Raw genomic sequence first — 17,213 nt, forward strand, 5'->3', positions numbered from 1 at the left:
TGCGCACGCGTGACAAAGCCACCCTGTGAGCCACTGACAGTCCCCTCCTCGGCGTGCTAGACGCCGGAGGGATGGGAGACATGCCTAACAGGGAAACCAAAGCAGCTGCGGAGGCATCCTGACTGCCCGCAGCTGCTTCTCCAGGGATTGTTACACCCGCAATGCGTTTACTTTGTGCTGAAATGTTGCCCACAATGCGTTTATTTTGTGCTGACATGTTGCCCATTGTGTTTATTTTGTGGTGTCTGGGGTAACTGTTGCTGCAATTATTATTTAATGGTCATAGTTGGCTGTGTTTGCTGCTTTGGGGTTACGGTATACTATTAAATAGCATCACACAGTTTCTGCACACCCATGATGCGAATCCTCGTTTGACCACATCATGGCGTAAACACTGCTTTCTTATGCCTCGCTGTTGCATCATTACGTTAGCTCCGCCCATAGAATGTCATGGCCACGCCCATGTTTTCGGCGCGGCGCAGGCACCACATTTTTCGGCACAGCGTGCTCAGCACCCCCCCATCTTTCGGCGCAGCACTGTAGCCAATAGTCACTGTAGCCAATAGTCTAATGCTGGGAATACATGATGAGTTTTTTCCGCACATTTACTGGCCAATCTATCCTCCGATCACTTTTCCCGAACATTTTCCATTCACTTCTTTGAGAAAATTGATCAGAAAAATGATCTAAATCAGATCGCACTTGTCGGAAATTACCTTTCGAGGCATCTATCTGCCAAACAAACTCATTGTGTTTTCCCAGTATTAATGTAGTCACATGTCCTTTAGTTTTGTATTCCACCCTCCCTGGTTTGCCTAATGCTGGGCATACACGGCTCAATTTTGCCGCTCGATTCCACGCCAATCGTTTTCCGCGCTCGATTCTGCAGGCGATTCTCTTATCTTCCGCTTGATTCTCTTATCTTTTCCCATTGTCCTCCATGCAGAATCGAGCGCGGAAACAATCGGGTGGGAAATCGGACATGTCGGAAATTATCTATTAAGCCATATAAATGGCTCAGAATCGAGCCGCGAATTCCCAGCATAAGTCTGGCCCAAAGAGAAGAATGAGAGATCCTGATAGGACGGCTGCCCATAGGAAGATAGGAATAGGGGTAGGATTTATAAATGGGGGGTTTGTTATGTACTTCTTAGCCCAGATTCAACTTCTACTCCCTGTCCAACCCCAGAGATGGATTAAAGAGAATCGATACTGTCCGATTTGTACAATAAAAAAAATCGAGTCACCATGATCTCCTGGATCCCTCTTTGCTGTTTCCACGGCTCCTCGCCGTGATCCTGGCTTTTAATCACCAGTTTTAGGCAGTGTTTACAAACAAAAAACATGGCCGCTAACCAGGAAGTGATGTTTGTGTATATATATATATATATATATATATATATATATATATATATATATATATATATATATATATATATCTCACTCACTATGGCGGATTTTCCGGTGCAAAATGTGAAATTTCGCGGAATTATATGGAATACAAATTTCTGCCTAAAACTATCAATTTCTGCTCAATAGGCTTCATTATTCCTTTCCCTCCTTCTCCTCCTTCTCCTCCTCTTGTCTTCCAGGGAATTGTAGGATTTCAAAAGCCAGCTTACATACATTGGCCAGGAATCGATCCCAGGTCTGGTGCTTGGTAGGCAGCTCTCCTCACCACTATACCACCACCAACACTACATGCTAAAGCCAGCCTAGCATGTACCATTATGATATATCCAAGAGAAAAATAAGCTTGCTTAGGGATTTGTAGGATGTTAAAAGCCAACTCAAATACATTGGCCAGGAATCTAACCCAGGCCTACAGCTTGGTAGGCTGCTATCCTAACCATTATACCACCAACACAACACACTACAATGCTACATGCTGAAGCCAGCCTAGCATGTACCATTGTGATATACCCAAGAGAAAAATTAGCTTGCTTAGGGATTTGTAGGATGTCAAAAGCCAACTCACATAGATTGGCCAGGAATCAAACCCAGGCCTACCGCTTCGTAGGCTGCTATCCTAACCATTACACCACCAACACAACACACTACAATGGTACATGCTGAAGCCAGTCTAGCATGTACCATTGGGATATATCCAAGAGAAAAATGAGCTTGCTTAGGGATCTGTAGGATGTCAAAAGCCAACCCACATACATTGGCCAGGAATCGAACCCAGGCCTACCGCTTGGTAGGCTGCTATCCTAACCATTATACCACCAACACAACACACTACAATGCTACATGCTGAAGCCAGCCTAGCATGTACCGTTGTGATATACCCAAGAGAAAAATGATCTCTCTCTCTCTCTCTCTCTAGGACTTGATGCCATTGAACTGAATTTTCAGCTTAAAACCATCAACGGATACCGGCAGAATTTCACAAGCAATTTCAGAATTTCGCCGGATTGAAAAAGCAATTCCGTTCCGACCAAATGGAACGGAATGACCAATTTCTGCCCAAAATTGCGGAAAATACAATTCCGCGGAAAGCGGTGACCATCCCTACTAGAGAGAGAGAGAGAGAGAGAGAGAGAGAGATGAATCTGCATGCCTATCTGGGGTTCTCTTCGGACAACTGTTGAACACAAAAGGCAAGGCCATGCCTGGATGGGCTTGAACTACCAACCTTTCGGTTAACAGCCAAACGCACTAACCGATTGTGCCACAGAGACTGTGTACCACAAAGACTGTGCACACAGTTGCTGTTGAATGATTTTATGGGGATGTATGTGTGTCTTTTGGAGGGAGGAAGTAAGTCTGTTCCAAGAAGTTTCAGCATGTAGTTCTGGTGGTATAATGGTGTGGATAGCTGCCTACCAAGTGGTAGGCCTGGTTTTGATTCCTGGCCAATGTATGTGAGTTGGCTTTTGACATCATACAAATCCCCAAGCAAGCTCATTTTTCTCTTGGATATATCACAATGGTACATGCTAGGCTGGCTTCAGCATGTAGCATTGTAGTGTGTTGTGTTGGTGGTATAATGGTTAGGATAGAAGCCTACCAAGCGGTAGGCTTGGGTTCGATTCCTGGCCAATGTATGTGAGTTGGCTTTTGAAATCCTACAATTCCCTGAAAGATAAGACCCTCGGAGGAGGAGGAGGAGAGGAGGGAAGGAAAAAAGGACTAGGGGAATAGCCAAGAGGTGCTGTGGGTTACCATTTAGCATAAATAAGGTTTTATTTGCGATTACATAAATTTTTCGGCCGGAACCGTAATTTCGCGGAATTTCGCAAAAATCCGGCGGAAATGTCATAGCGACGGAATTTAGTACTGGCGGAATCCGTGATTTCCGGTGGAACGTAATTTGTTCTTTCCGATCATCCCTACCCCTCGGACAAGCTGAAACTGGGAGCAGAGACCTGTCTGTGAGGGTCGGGATAAACAAAGCACGCACACAGAGCCTGGAGCGGGCGTGGGGGGGGCGTGCATAACTTCTCCCTATCACAGCAGAGTCAGTGCATTCCTCTCTGGGTCAACAAAGCTTTACAAAGAAAAGAAGATTAGATATATTACAGAGACAGTGAAACTAGAAAAGGCTGCAGCAAGCCAGAGCATATTAGAACAGGGATATGAACTTATAGGATACAAGAAATAAGGCTGAAAATTTTGTTACAGAGTCTGTTTAAGGCCATGTTCACATTATCAAACGCGGGTGGCTGTGCGATCGGAACGCAACGTGCAGGAACGCACGCCATCTGCATTTGCATGCGTTGCGTGACTGATCCCATTCACTATCCTAAATGGGCCAGCCACGCATTTTGTTAAAAAATGCGTGCAGCATGCGCTCCCAGAACGCATGCAGTGTGAACATCAGACAGTGCATTCTATGCACTTCTGATGTCGTGCATTTCTGCCTTCCGCACGCGTTGCCGAAACACAGACAGCAACGCATGCAATGTGAACGGGGCCTAAGATGTAACTGGGCCCTAGGCAAGGTAATATATTTGGGGCCCCCTTCTTGACTTTTTGGTAAGTAGAGAGAGGACAGAGAAGGTGGCCGGTGGGCTCTTTGACACCCACTAGGCCCCAGGAACCTGCCTAAGTTGCCTGGTGGATGATCCTGCTAATGTACCATAATTGACAGAGACAATGTGCAGAATTGTGCTGCAGGATGTCAGTTTTTAATTCTGCATGGGAACTATGCATTGAAGTGTGAACTAGCCCATCGATTAACACTAGTTCTCAGTTTAAAGGGGAACTGAAGTAAGAGGTATACTGAGGCTGCCATATTTATTTCCTTTTAATCAATACCAGTTGCCTGGCAGCCCTGCTGGTCTATTTCTCTGCAGTAGTATCTGAATAACACCAGAAACAAGCATGCAGCTAGTCTTGTCAGATCTGACTTTTAAGTCTGAAACACCTGATCTGCTGCATGCTTGTTCAGGGGCTATGGGTAATAGTATTAGAGGCAGAGGATCAGCAGGGCTGCCAGGCAACTGGTATTGATTAAAAGGAAATAAATATGGCAGCCTCCATATACCTCTCTCTTCAGTTCCCCTTTAAACGCATTTTTCTGTGCAGAAAACGCACACAAAAACCAGTCAAGTGTGACCCCTTCCTCAAGGTAGTGTAAATGCCGTACCCACTATGCGACTTTTACAGCAATTTTTCCAAGGACAGGCGATTATCAATTATCGATTGTTTCCGTGCAATTAGGCGAGACGCATGGCAATAATGATCGTCATGGCTCCCGCACAAAGTGCCGCGATTGTTTGAACTCTTGTTTACACGCACCGTGTGAGGTTGCGTCTTCCCCCGGGCAGGAAGATGGGGCAGATATGCAACAGCATAATATCCTTTAAAGAAAAACATTTATTTGCAACAGCTGCTACAAATTCTGCAATAAATGTGCAGTATTTCTACTTCCTGCTTTCATGGAAGCAGACATATTGTTAACATCCTGTGCTTTCAAATGAGCTTATCTGCCATGGCACTCAGCTGACACAGGGGAGAGATAAAATTACAACTTCTGATTAGACACAGATGGGGGGTAATTAGACAGGCTAAACTCTCTAAATACATACAGGGCGCATTTCTCTATGTTCTCCTTCTGTCCTGTGCAAGAGTTCAGGTCCACTTTAAAAGCCTGTATCGTTCAGCTGAGACAATAAAATATTACATTTGTGTTTTTAACTTTCAAGCAATAGGACTATAGATGTAATTATTTATCTTACTAGTTTATTTTTAGTTCAGGTTTCCTTTTATGAAGAAAATAATTTTTGGGGGCGACTATCCAAAAATACCAACACACATTTTACCATTGTCACACTGAAAATCTCTTCCACAGTCAATGATCTCCTCTTCACAAGGTTTATCCGGGACGCATAGCTGGTGTTCCCCCAAACTGCTTCGACAACGTGCTCCACCAAATTGGCCAAACTTCAAGACGCTCCGAGATCGATGCTAAAGACAAAGACACACTTTTAATCAGACAGTAAAGAAAAGTCTGCAATCTGCATCTAGAAGATGCTACCGAGTCAGGTTATTTTGGCACCTGTGCTGCGGCGGTATTGGATGACCCCAGGGGTGTAACAATAGACACTGAAAGGGATGCAGCTGCAGGGGGGCCCAGAAGCAGCAGGTAGAAGTTTATTTCCCCTGTCCTGAGAGACTGACAACTAAGGGCATAGAGAGAAAAAAACGTCCTGCTCTCGACACAATTGTTCTAATGACTGCATCTGCTCAGCCACTGATAAGGAATCATACAAAGTTTTGCAGATGAGGATTTGTAGACCGTCCCTATTCAATGTTCAGCAGGGTGTTGTGTACAGTGCTGCTCTACCCCCAAGCTTTCTACCCTCCCTAAGTGCTCTGTACTGTAGTGATGCTGGAGGAGTCTGCAGAGCCATTTCTGCTCCATCAGCGATGGACAGAGTGAGTGTAATAAGCTAAGGCTGGGAGCACACTCATCTGTTGGTTTTCTATATGCGTTTTCTGCACACCATGTTTGTATGAAAACATGCACTTTTTGTCAAAGAATCTAATGTAATTGATAGAGACAATGGGCTTGATTCACAAAAGAGTGCTAACTGATAGCACGGCCGTTTTCCCGCGAAATTAATTTTCATGCGAAACTATAATGTTTTTGCGCACAAACGCAAATTTTCATGCTAAACCAATATTGTTTGTGCGCGAAAATTAGCATTTATGCGCGAAAACATTATCGCTGCGTGCAAAAATTCGCAATCGTGTAAAAACGGCTGTGCTATCAGTTAGCACTCTTGTGAATCAAGCTCAATGCGTACAGTGCTTCACTGCTGTCTGTTTTTATCTTCATGGGGAAAACACATTCAAGTGTGCAATAGCCAAATTAATTAGATTGGTTCTCAGTTTAGCTGTGCTGAAAGCAGGAAGGGGGGGGGGGGGGGGGGGGAGGGGTGTTTGACCTATAGATAGTAATGCTCACTGTGTGGTTTGAGTTTCGTCAATAGCTGGAGGCCGTATGACAAAAAAAAAAAACTGCGATTCAGGTGGCAGCAATAGCTGGACCCCAAATTATGCGGCCAAGAGAAAAATAAGGTAATAAGTAAGGGAATATATTTGTTATATTTCCCAAGACTACCTACAGCAGTTCCCATATGTACACGCTGCTACACCTATAAACAGACAATGCTTTCTGGAATATAAATAATAATTGTTTATTGTTATCCAGGGGCGTCGCTAGCCCTGTTTTAGGGGGGCACGTGCCCCCAATCTTTCCTGGGGTGCCACGGATCTCCGCCCGGCCGCCCCCTCTGTCAAGACTCAGCGGCTACCTCCAGCCGCCGCGTCACTGACAGTCTCAGACCTCAGGATCAGGCGGCGAGCCGGCGACCAATCGTGCGGGCGCTAGGACCCAGTGCCCGCACTGATATGCGGAAGTGACATCACTTCCGCATATCGAGCGGGTGCGTCCAGCGCCTGCTCGTACATCTGGTCGGGTCGCCGCTGATCCTGAGGTCTGCTGAGAGGTAGGGGGGAAGCGGCGGCGGCTAGAGGGGGGGCCTCCCTGTCACTCACTCACTCACTCCCTAAAGGGGCTCCCTGGCACGCACTCACTCCCTAAAGGGGCTCCCTGGCACGCACTCACTCCCTAAAGGGGCTCCCTGTCACTCACTCACTGCCTAAAGGGGCTCCCTGTCACTCACTCACTCCCTAAAGGGCCTCCCTGTCACTCACTCACTGCCTAAAGGGGCTCCCTGTCACTCACTCACTCCCTAAAGGGGCTACCTGTCACTAACTCACTCCCTAAAGGGGCTCCCTGTCACTCACTCACTCACTCACTCCGTAAAGGGGCTCCCCTGGCACTCACTCACTCCCTAAAGGGGCTCCCTGGCACTCACTCACTCCCTAAAGGGGCTCCCTGGCACGCACTCACTCCCTAAAGGGGCTCCCTGGCACTCACTCACTCCCTAAAGGGGCTCCCTGGCACTCACTCACTCCCTAAAGGGGCTCCCTGTCACTCACTCACTCCCTAAAGGGGCTCCCTGGCACGCACCCACTCCCTAAAGGGGCTCCCTGGCACGCACTCACTCCCTAAAGGGGCTCCCTGTCACTCACTCACTCCCTAAAGGGGCTCCCTGTCACTCACTCACTCCCTAAAGGGGCTCCCTGGCACGCACCCACTCCCTAAAGGGGCTCCCTGGCACGCACCCACTCCCTAAAGGGGCTCCCTGGCACGCACTCACTCCCTAAAGGGGCTCCCTGTCACTCACTCACTCCCTAAAGGGGCTCCCTGGCACTCAGCCACTCACTCACTCCCTAAAGGGGCTCCCTGGCACGCACCCACTCCCTAAAAGGGCTCCCTGGCCTGCACCCACTCCCTAAAGGGGCTCCCTGGCACGCACTCACTCCCTAAAGGGGCTCCCTGTCACTCACTCACTCCCTAAAGGGGCTCCCTGTCACTCCCTCCCTAAAGGGGCTCCCTGTCACTCACTCACTCCCTAAAGGGGCTCCCTGTCACTCACTCCCTAAAGGGGCTCCCTGGCACGCACTCACTCCCTAAAGGGGCTCCCTGGCACGCACTCACTCCCTAAAGGGTCTCCCTGGCACGCACTCACTCACTAAAGGGGCTCCCTGGCACTCACTCACTTCCTAAAGGGGCTCCCTGGCACTCACTCACTCCCTAAAGGGGCTCCCTGTCACTCACTCACTCCCTAAAGGGGCTCCCTGTCACTCACTCACTGCCTAAAGGGGCTTCCTGTCACTCACTCACTCCCTAAAGGGGCTCCCTGGCACTCACTCACTGCCTAAAGGGGCTTCCTGTCACTCACTCACTGCCTAAAGGGGCTCCCTGGCACTCACTCACTACCTAAAGGTGCGCCCTGTCACTCACTATCGGGGTCCCTGTCACTCACTACCTAACTGGAGGCGCCTGTCACTCACTAGCTAACCTGGGGGTCCCTGTCACTCACTACCTAACTTGGGGGGGCTACCATATTAAGGGGGCATTCTGCCTATTTATGTGAAATGCTGTCTATTTATGTGCCTCATGACTGCTGAATGTGTCTTGTTGGGAGCCTTATGATTTGTTGGGGGCCTCATGATTGCTGAATTTGTCTTGTTGGGGGTCACATGATTGCTAACTGCGAGACTATGGGAAAAGCTGAATCCTTATCATATGAGACAATAGCATTAAACCTACTTTTTTAGCGTTTTAAAACAGAAAATAAAACCGGGAGGTTCTAAAAAATTGAATACATTTTTCAGGAGTAGGATGGATGAAATTGTTTATCTTCACAGTTTATTTTCAACTTGGATTTTCCATAATGTTCATGTATGAGTTAAAACGTTTGTACAGTATTTAGTTTAAATTGCTGTTGCCACTTTGCGATAGATACCGGTAAGTGACTTTTGGGTTGCAGTTTGGGCACTCGGCCTCCAAAAGGTTTGCCACCACTGTCCTAATCTGATGTCCCACCATTGCTAGGTTCATGTAAATTTGTCTCCACCCGTTACCACACCTATATTCTGGTCCATGGCCCACCCATTTTTTGGTGCGGCGCGATAAGCACGCCGCACAACGTGATCGTCATATTTTTGGCACGCTAGCTGCAGTGTGCTGAATTCTGCTGCCTACAGTATGTACAGTATACGCTGTTCTCTAGTGCTTGCACTGTGTGCTGATTTACCTCCAGTATGTACAGTGTAAGGTGTTACTCTGTGCCTTTATTGATTGTAAACCAGCTGTATTGTATGCTGATCCCTGCTACTTTCAGTATGTACAGTATTAGCTGTAAAGCCTGGTACACACATACAATTTTGATTAGCCAATTTTAGCTCTGTTCATAAAATTCATTGTCGGTTGGCCCACTTACTGCACGGCGGTGGGAAATTGGGGGTCAGTGATTGACCAATCAAAATTGTATGTGCGTATACATCTTTGATCTATGCCTATACTGATTGTAAATGATCGAAATAAAGGACAGGGGGCTCCGTCCAATATTTCGATGGGCAGGCCCGTTATCCGTAGCTTACACCGCTGCTAAGTTCATGTACATTTGGCCCCACCCATGGCCACGCCCACTCACCGCATGGCCACGCCCTTTTTTGCAGCGGCGCGCTGCGCGCGACGCATGTACCTCCCCGCCTGGTGCCCACAGGTGCCACTGATCTCCAAGGACCCTAGAAACGCCCCTGTTGTTATCAATTTACAAAATGCAAAGTGACTGAACAACAACTACCTCTTGCCTTCACACCAGCATCAACTCTTTAGGCTGGTGCACACCAAAAACCACTAGCTGATCCGCAAACGCTAGTAGTTTTTGAAGCTGTTTTTCAGGCCTAGTGCACACTGAGCGGTTTTAGGTGCGATCCGCCGGCCGCATCCGCCTGTAAATCCGCTTGGCTAATGTATTTCAATGGGCTGGTGTACACCAGCGGTTTGAGGTTTTATTCCAAACCACAAACGTGCCTCCTGTTGCATGTTTGCGGTTTTCTAAAGCGTTTCGTCCTCAATGTAAAGTATAGGAAAAACGCAAACCGCTCTGAAAAACGCTAGATCAGAGCGGTTTGCCAGACGTTTTTGTTACAGAAGCTGTTCAGTAACAGCTTTTACTTGTAACAATATGTGTAATCTGCTACCAAAAAAACGCACCCAAAACCGCTAGGCATGTTTAGAAAACGTCTCTAAACATGCCAAGAATCGCTCTGAAATCAGCTCCAAAAACCGCTAGCGTTTTGAGGATCTGCTAGCGGTTTTGGTGTGCACTGGGCCTTAGAGCGATTCTAGGCATGTTTAGAGAGATTTTAGAAACATGCCTAGTGTTTTTTTGAGCATATTTTATATTTTGTTACAGTAAAGCTCTAACTGAACAGCTTCTGTAACAAAAACGCTTGGAAAACAGCACTGGTCTAGCGTTTTTCAGAGCAGTTTTCCACTTTCCTATACTTTACATTGAGGCAGAAACGCCTAACATTAGCCAAGCAGTTTTCAACCCTCAAGTGTTTTAAAAAATGCTCAGAACCGCTTTTGGTGTGCACCAGCCCTTATAGGTACATTTGCATAGTCAGGGATTTTATAGGATTATAGTCAGGTGTATGACAAACCAATTACTGTTTACCAAACAGGTGCTAATGGTCGTCAATGTCACACTCAGGTTGAAACACAGTGATTAACTGGTACAGACACAGCTGTGTAGGAGGCTTAAAACTGGGTGAGGAACAGCCAAACTTTGTTACCAAGGTGAGGTTGTGGAACACAGTTTCATGTCATGGCAAGCACAGCAACAAGACACAAGGGGCCATATGCAATTCACTTTTTCACCTTAGTTTTCTCCAAGTTGATATTTTCACAACTTGTTATAAAATGCCTTTTAAGCCACCAGCAAGCAAGAAAATACACAAAATAATGTTGACAGTACTTTATCTACTACCTTTTGATACTTTTTCATTTGCAAAATGCTGCAAAGTTATTTTAAAGAGAAGATGAAAAATTATCACCTAGGAGAAAAAGGGAATTGCATATAATAATGGCAGTATTTGTATAGCGCCTTTCTCCTATCGGACTCAAAGCGCTTGCGAGGCAGCCACTAGAGCGCACTCAGTAGGCAGTAGCAGTGTTAAGGAGACTTGCCCAAGAAACTCCTTACTGAAATGGGTGCTGGCTTACTGAACAGGCAGAGCCGAGATTTGAACCCAGGTCTCCTGTGTCAGAGGCAGAGCCCTTAACTATTACACTATCCAGCCCAAGTTAGTTATACTGAATCAACAAGGTCTCTCCCAGACTGGGGTTTCAATATGTGCTGTTCAAGCTCATTTGAGGAAGCACAAAGAAGGAACGTAGATGCAGTGGTCATCCAAGTAAACTTAGAGTAGCAGATGAAAGACACATCAAGCTTATTACCCTTTGAAATCAGAAGATGTCCAGCAGTGCCAACAGTTACGAAATGTTAGAAACCAGGGGGACATTTTTTCTTTTCTTCTTTTAATTAACTGCCTTTTTGTATCTGCTTCCAATAAAGGAGGATGCTTTAGTAAAGACCCATACCCACTTACAACACACTTTAGGAAATCCTGCGCCTATTGCTGGTACCAGGGTCAACAGTGTACCTGAAGACCATAACAAGATCTACTTTTGCTTAGAAGTCAGTAGGAATAGATTACCCTTTGTTTTGTGCATGGGTCACACTTAGTCCACTGGCCCCAATCACTCATCTGGCAGTCTACTTGAGCTGGAGCATCGGCTCCTCTTGGTAACCTGAAGGTAAAAAAAAGCATGTTTTAAATATTTTAATCAGTTATTCTCAATATCTGTAGTCAAGGAACCCCATCTTGGGATCTCCATGAGCTCCGGTTCCTCCTAGATATATTTATTTATATTTAGCCTTTCTCTGTTCTGTCTCTTATATTTATGTTGCACTTTTCTCCTGGTGTACTGAAAGCGCTTGAGCTGCAGCCACTAGTGCGCGCTCAGTAGGCAGTAGCGGTGTTAGGGAGTTCAGCCCAAGGGCTCCTTACTGGATAGATGCTGGCTTACTGAACAGATTTTCAGGAACCTTGCCCAGTAAGAGCTAGCGGTAGCAGGTCTCTTTAAGGTGTTGATGCAGGAAATTGTGGTAATGTTGCATAGACGATGCATGCAATGCCAAATTTACTATCGGCACTGTGTACTGTGGGTTACGCTATAAGCGCAACCCGTGGTAGTTGAGCGTACATGAAAAAAAAGTGCCTTGAAAAAAGGGCGCAGGGGATTGCGGCTAGTGGAATATTGCTAAAGTTAGTGATATTCTACTGCTGAATTCTGATAGTAAAATACCAGTAATGTTTACCGATATTTTACTATGGCCAAACCTAACCCTACTCTCACACAGAACTCTCCCTCTATGGTTGCCTGACCCTAGCCCCCTTGGTGGTGCCAAACCCTATGGTGGCGCCAAACCCTGAGACCCCCCTGGTGGTGCCTAACCCTAAGAACCCCCCTGGTGGTGCCTAACCCTATGGTGGTGCCTAAACCTAACCCTCCCGGTAGTGCCTAACCCTAAGACCTGCCCTGGTGGTGCCTAACCCTAAGAAAGCCCCTGGTGGTACCTAACCCTACGACCCCCCCCCCCCCCCCCCCCCAGTGGTGCCAATCCCTATGGTGTTGCCAAACTCTGAGACCCCCCTGGTGGTGCCTAACCTTAAGACCCACCCTGGTGGTGGCTAACCCTAAGACCCACCTGGTGTTGCCTAACCCTAACTCCCCCTGGTGGCACCTACCCCCCCGCCTAAATCTTAAACCCCCCCCCCCCTTGCGATTTGCGGCATAGAATGTAAATTTGAGTGCTTAGAGGCACTGCCACAAAGCCGCTAATAGCGGCAAAGAAGCTAAATTGTGGTCCACGGACGCTCCTGATAGAATTGGGGGCACCGTTGCTCCTCTGGGCACTGAAATCTACTTTCTTTGGTACAAATCGCGGCCGTTATAAAAGCTGCTATTTCCGGCAAAGAAGGTAAATTTTGGCGCCCCAGGCGCCTGACAAAATTGCAGGCGCAGAGTCTGTTCAAGTAATTGTTTCCATCGGACTTGTAGCAAAATAATATGCATAAAAGGAACACTAGAGGGCACTGTTGGCCTGATGATGATTTCGGAGAATTCTATGGGCAATTCAATCACTATATTAGCAAACTGTTTTTATCATTAAATCTATCTGCAATCAGCCACCGCCACCTACTTGGCCGCCTCTCCAGTGTGTTTAAATTGTTCCACCGCGCCCCCCGGCGCCCATGCTGTGTAAATGCTAGTGTGACTCCAGCTGTTCTCCACTGTCACCTCAGTTACAGAGTGCCTGTATCATGTGGTGCTTGTACCACATGGTACGCGTGTGGGGCCACACACTTGCGCCTGGTTCCACGTAATACTGCCACTCAGTAACAGAGGTGACAGCTGACGATGTCAGGAGTCGCACCAGCAGGACAGGTGAGAATTCACATAGCACAGGCATTGGTGGGGAAGAGAGGGGGGGGGGGGCATTGTACAGGGGTCTAGTCCTGGGAAAAGAGGTGAGTCGACTCATCTGGAAAGCCCCTGCCAAAAATGGGCGTAGTCAAGCATAATGTGGGCGTTGTCGTGGGTGGGGCCAACTATACATGACCTTAGCAGTGATGTAAAAGGTCTGCTGGGGAAGTTTGAGCTCTGCCGTAGTGTATCTCCCCAAAATAGATGTAATCTGACAGCATTTCACGTAGCCATGTAGCCAGGGGTATACGTGCCCAGTATATGTAGCCAGGGGTATACATGCCCAGTATATGTAGCCAGGGGTATACGTAGCCAGGGGTATATGTGCCCAGTATATGTAGCCAGGGGTATATGTGCCCAGTATATGTAGCCAGGAGTATATGTGCCAGTATATGTAGCCAGGGGTATATGTGCCCAGTATATGTAGTCAGGGGTATATGTGCCCAGTATATGTAGCCAAGGGTATATGTGCCCAGTATATGTAGCCAGGGATATATGTGCCCAGTATATGTAGCCAGGGGTATATATGTGCCAGTATATGTAGCCAGGGGTATATATGTGCCAGTATATGTAGTCAGGGGTAGATGTCCCAGTATATGTAGTTAGGGGTATATGTGCCCAGTATATGTAGCCAGAGGTATATGTGCCTAGTATATGTAGTCAGGTGTATATGTGCCCAGTATATGTAGTCAGGGGGTATATGTGCCCAGTATATGTGTAGTCAGAGGTATATGTGCCCAGTATATGTAGTCAGGGGTGTATGTGCCCAGTATATGTAGTCAGGGGTATATGTGCCCAGTATATGTAGTCAGGGGTATATGTGCCCAGTATATGTAGTCAGAGGGTATATGAGCCCAGTATATGTAGCCAGGGGTATATGTCCCAGTATATGTAGCCAGGGGTATATGTCCCAGTATATGTAGCCAGGGGTATATATGTGCCAGTATATGTAGTCAGGGGTAGATGTCCCAGTATATGTAGTTAGGGGTATATGTGCCCAGTATATGTAGCCAGAGGTTTATGTGCCCAGTTTATGTAGTCAGGGGTATATGTGCCCAGTATATGTAGGCAGGGGTATATGTCCCAGTATATGTAGGCAGGGGTATATGTAGTCAGGGGGTATATGTGCCCAGTATACGTAGTCAGGGGGTATATGTGCCCAGTATATATGTAGTCAGAGGTATATGTGCCCAGTATATGTAGTCAGGGGTATATGTGCCCAGTATATGTAGTCAGGGGTATATGTGCCCAGTATATGTAGTCAGGGGTATAACACGTTACAGATAAAATTCAAACAGTGTAGTTCCACCCCTAGTTAAACATCCAAATTGCAAACATGACAAAATGGGGCTTTAAATGAACCAATATTCGTCTTTTATTTCTTCATATCAAAAGGTCTTCATAATAACGGATACACAGGTAGACATAATTTCCAGAATTCTCAGTAACAACCACACCGACTGCCTGACACGTGTTTCACGATCAAAGATCGCTTCCTCAGAGGCATACAGTATACATGTATATCACTAGAGTCCAAAAAACGAACCCAGGCCACAATCTGTAGAGATATGAAGATCACAACACATGGACCAAAGTCCAAAGATAGCCACCGTCCGTACAAATGCGGAAGTCATGTAGTCAGGGGTACAGTATATGTGCCCAGTATATGTAGTCAGGGGTATATGTGCCCAGTATATGTAGCCAGGGGGTATATGTGCCCAGTATACGTAGCCAGGGGGTATATGTGCCCAGTATACGTAGCCAGGGGGTATATGTGCCCAGTACATATGTAGCTAGGGGTATATGTGCAAAGTATATGTAGCCAGGGGGTATATGTGCCCAGTATATGTAGCCAGGGGGTATATGTGCCCAGTATATGTAGTCACTGGGGTATATGTGCCCAGTATATGTAGTCAGGGGGGTATATGTGCAAAGTATATGTAGTCAGGGGGTATATGTGCCCAGTATATGTAGCCAGGGGTATATGTGCCCAGTATATGTAGTCAGGGGGTATATGTGCCCAGTATATGTAGTCAGGGGGTATATGTGCCCAGTACAGGGCCGGGCCGAGGCATAGGCTGGAGAGGCTCCAGTCTCAGGGCGCAGTGTAGGAGGGGGCGCACAATTCATTGACCAGTCATTCCTAATTGTGTTTGAAGCAGAAAGAAATAAGAAAAGGGGATACATAACAGTGACTGCAAGCCAGATAACTAGATATTAAGGTGTTGGGGAGGTTGTGGACCCTGTGGCCCTCTTAGTCTAACAGCAATCAGTGTGTGATGGCTGGGGTGGGAGGGGTGGAGGGGCACACTATGGTGTCTCAGCCTTGGGTGCTGGAGGACCTTGTCCCGGCTCTGGCCCAGTATATATGTAGCTAGGGGTATATGTGCAAAGTATATGTAGCCAGGGGGTATATGTGCCCAGTATATGTAGTCAGGGGGGTATATGTGCCCAGTATATGTGCCCAGTATATGTAGTCAGGGGGGTATATGTGCAAAGTATATGTAGCAAGGGGGTATATGTGCCCAGTATATGTAGTCAGGGGGGTATATGTGCCCAGTATATGTAGTCAGGGGGGTATGTGTGCCCAGTATATGTAGTCAGGGGGGTATATGTGCCCAGTATATGTAGCCAGGGGGTATATGTGCCCAGTATATGTAGTCAGGAGGGTATATGTGCCCAGTATATGTGCCCAGTATATGTAGTCAGGGGGGTATATGTGCAAAGTATATGTAGCCAGGGGGTATATGTGCCCAGTATATGTAGTCAGGGGGGTATATGTGCCCAGTATATGTAGTCACTGGGGTATATGTGCCCAGTATATGTGCCCAGTATATGTAGTCAGGGGGGTATATGTGCAAAGTATATGTAGCCAGGGGGTATATGTGCCCAGTATATGTAGTCAGGGGGGTATATGTGCCCAGTATATGTAGTCAGGGGGGTATATGTGCCCAGTATATGTAGTCAGGGGGGTATATGTGCCCAGTATATGTAGCCAGGGGGTATATGTGCCCAGTATATGTAGTCAGGAGGGTATATGTGCCCAGTATATGTGCCCAGTATATGTAGTCAGGGGGGTATATGTGCAAAGTATATGTAGCCAGGGGGTATATGTGCCCAGTATATGTAGTCAGGGGGGTATATGTGCCCAGTATATGTAGTCACTGGGGTATATGTGCCCAGTATATGTGCCCAGTATATGTAGTCAGGGGGGTATATGTGCAAAGTATATGTAGCCAGGGGGTATATGTGCCCAGTATATGTAGTCAGGGGGGTATATGTGCCCAGTATATGTAGTCAGAGGGGTATATGTGCCCAGTATATGTAGCCAGGGGGTATATGTACCCAGTATATGTAGTCAGGGGGGTATATGTGCAAAGTATACAGTATGTAGTCAGGGGGTATATGTCCCAGTATATGTAGTCAGGGGGTATATGTCCCCAGAATAGGTAGTCAGGTGTCCCCCAGCAGGAGGGGAGAAGCGCAGTGGAAGGAGAGCTGTGAGCAGGCACCTTAGGGTGCTCTCCTTCCCTCGCTTTCCCCTCCTCAAGTAACGTGCGGGCAGCTGGCAGCGGGCGGGACTTACTTCTCCTCGTCATCGGAACACCGGATCCGCGTGCCGCAAGTCTGGTCTGTTCCAGACCAGGGCAGCGGCATACAGATCCGGCGCCGGAACGAGAAGAGGTAAGTCCCGCCCGCGCCAGTTGCCCACACGTTAAATCAGGAGGGGAGAGCGAGGGAAGGAGAGCACCCTAAGGTGAGGGAAGGGGGGGAGATGGCCCCC

The 17,213-nt window shown here is 47.3% G+C and overlaps 1 protein-coding gene across 1 annotated transcript in view; it reads right to left on the reverse strand.

The window, feature by feature from the left end:
• LOC137528978 (complement component C9-like) overlaps positions 1 to 17,213 on the reverse strand; it is a 93,142-nt gene that overhangs the window by 63,592 nt on the left and 12,337 nt on the right. Inside the window, exons 2-3 of the mRNA XM_068250814.1 lie at positions 11,596 to 11,689; positions 5,271 to 5,415 (exon numbers count right to left, since the gene is read on the reverse strand). Of these exons, the coding sequence (XP_068106915.1) occupies positions 5,271 to 5,415; positions 11,596 to 11,689 (239 nt within the window). The remainder of the gene's footprint in view (positions 1 to 5,270; positions 5,416 to 11,595; positions 11,690 to 17,213) is intronic.

The sequence above is a fragment of the Hyperolius riggenbachi genome, chromosome 1, assembly GCF_040937935.1.
Source record: "Hyperolius riggenbachi isolate aHypRig1 chromosome 1, aHypRig1.pri, whole genome shotgun sequence".
Classification (NCBI taxonomy): domain Eukaryota; kingdom Metazoa; phylum Chordata; class Amphibia; order Anura; family Hyperoliidae; genus Hyperolius; species Hyperolius riggenbachi.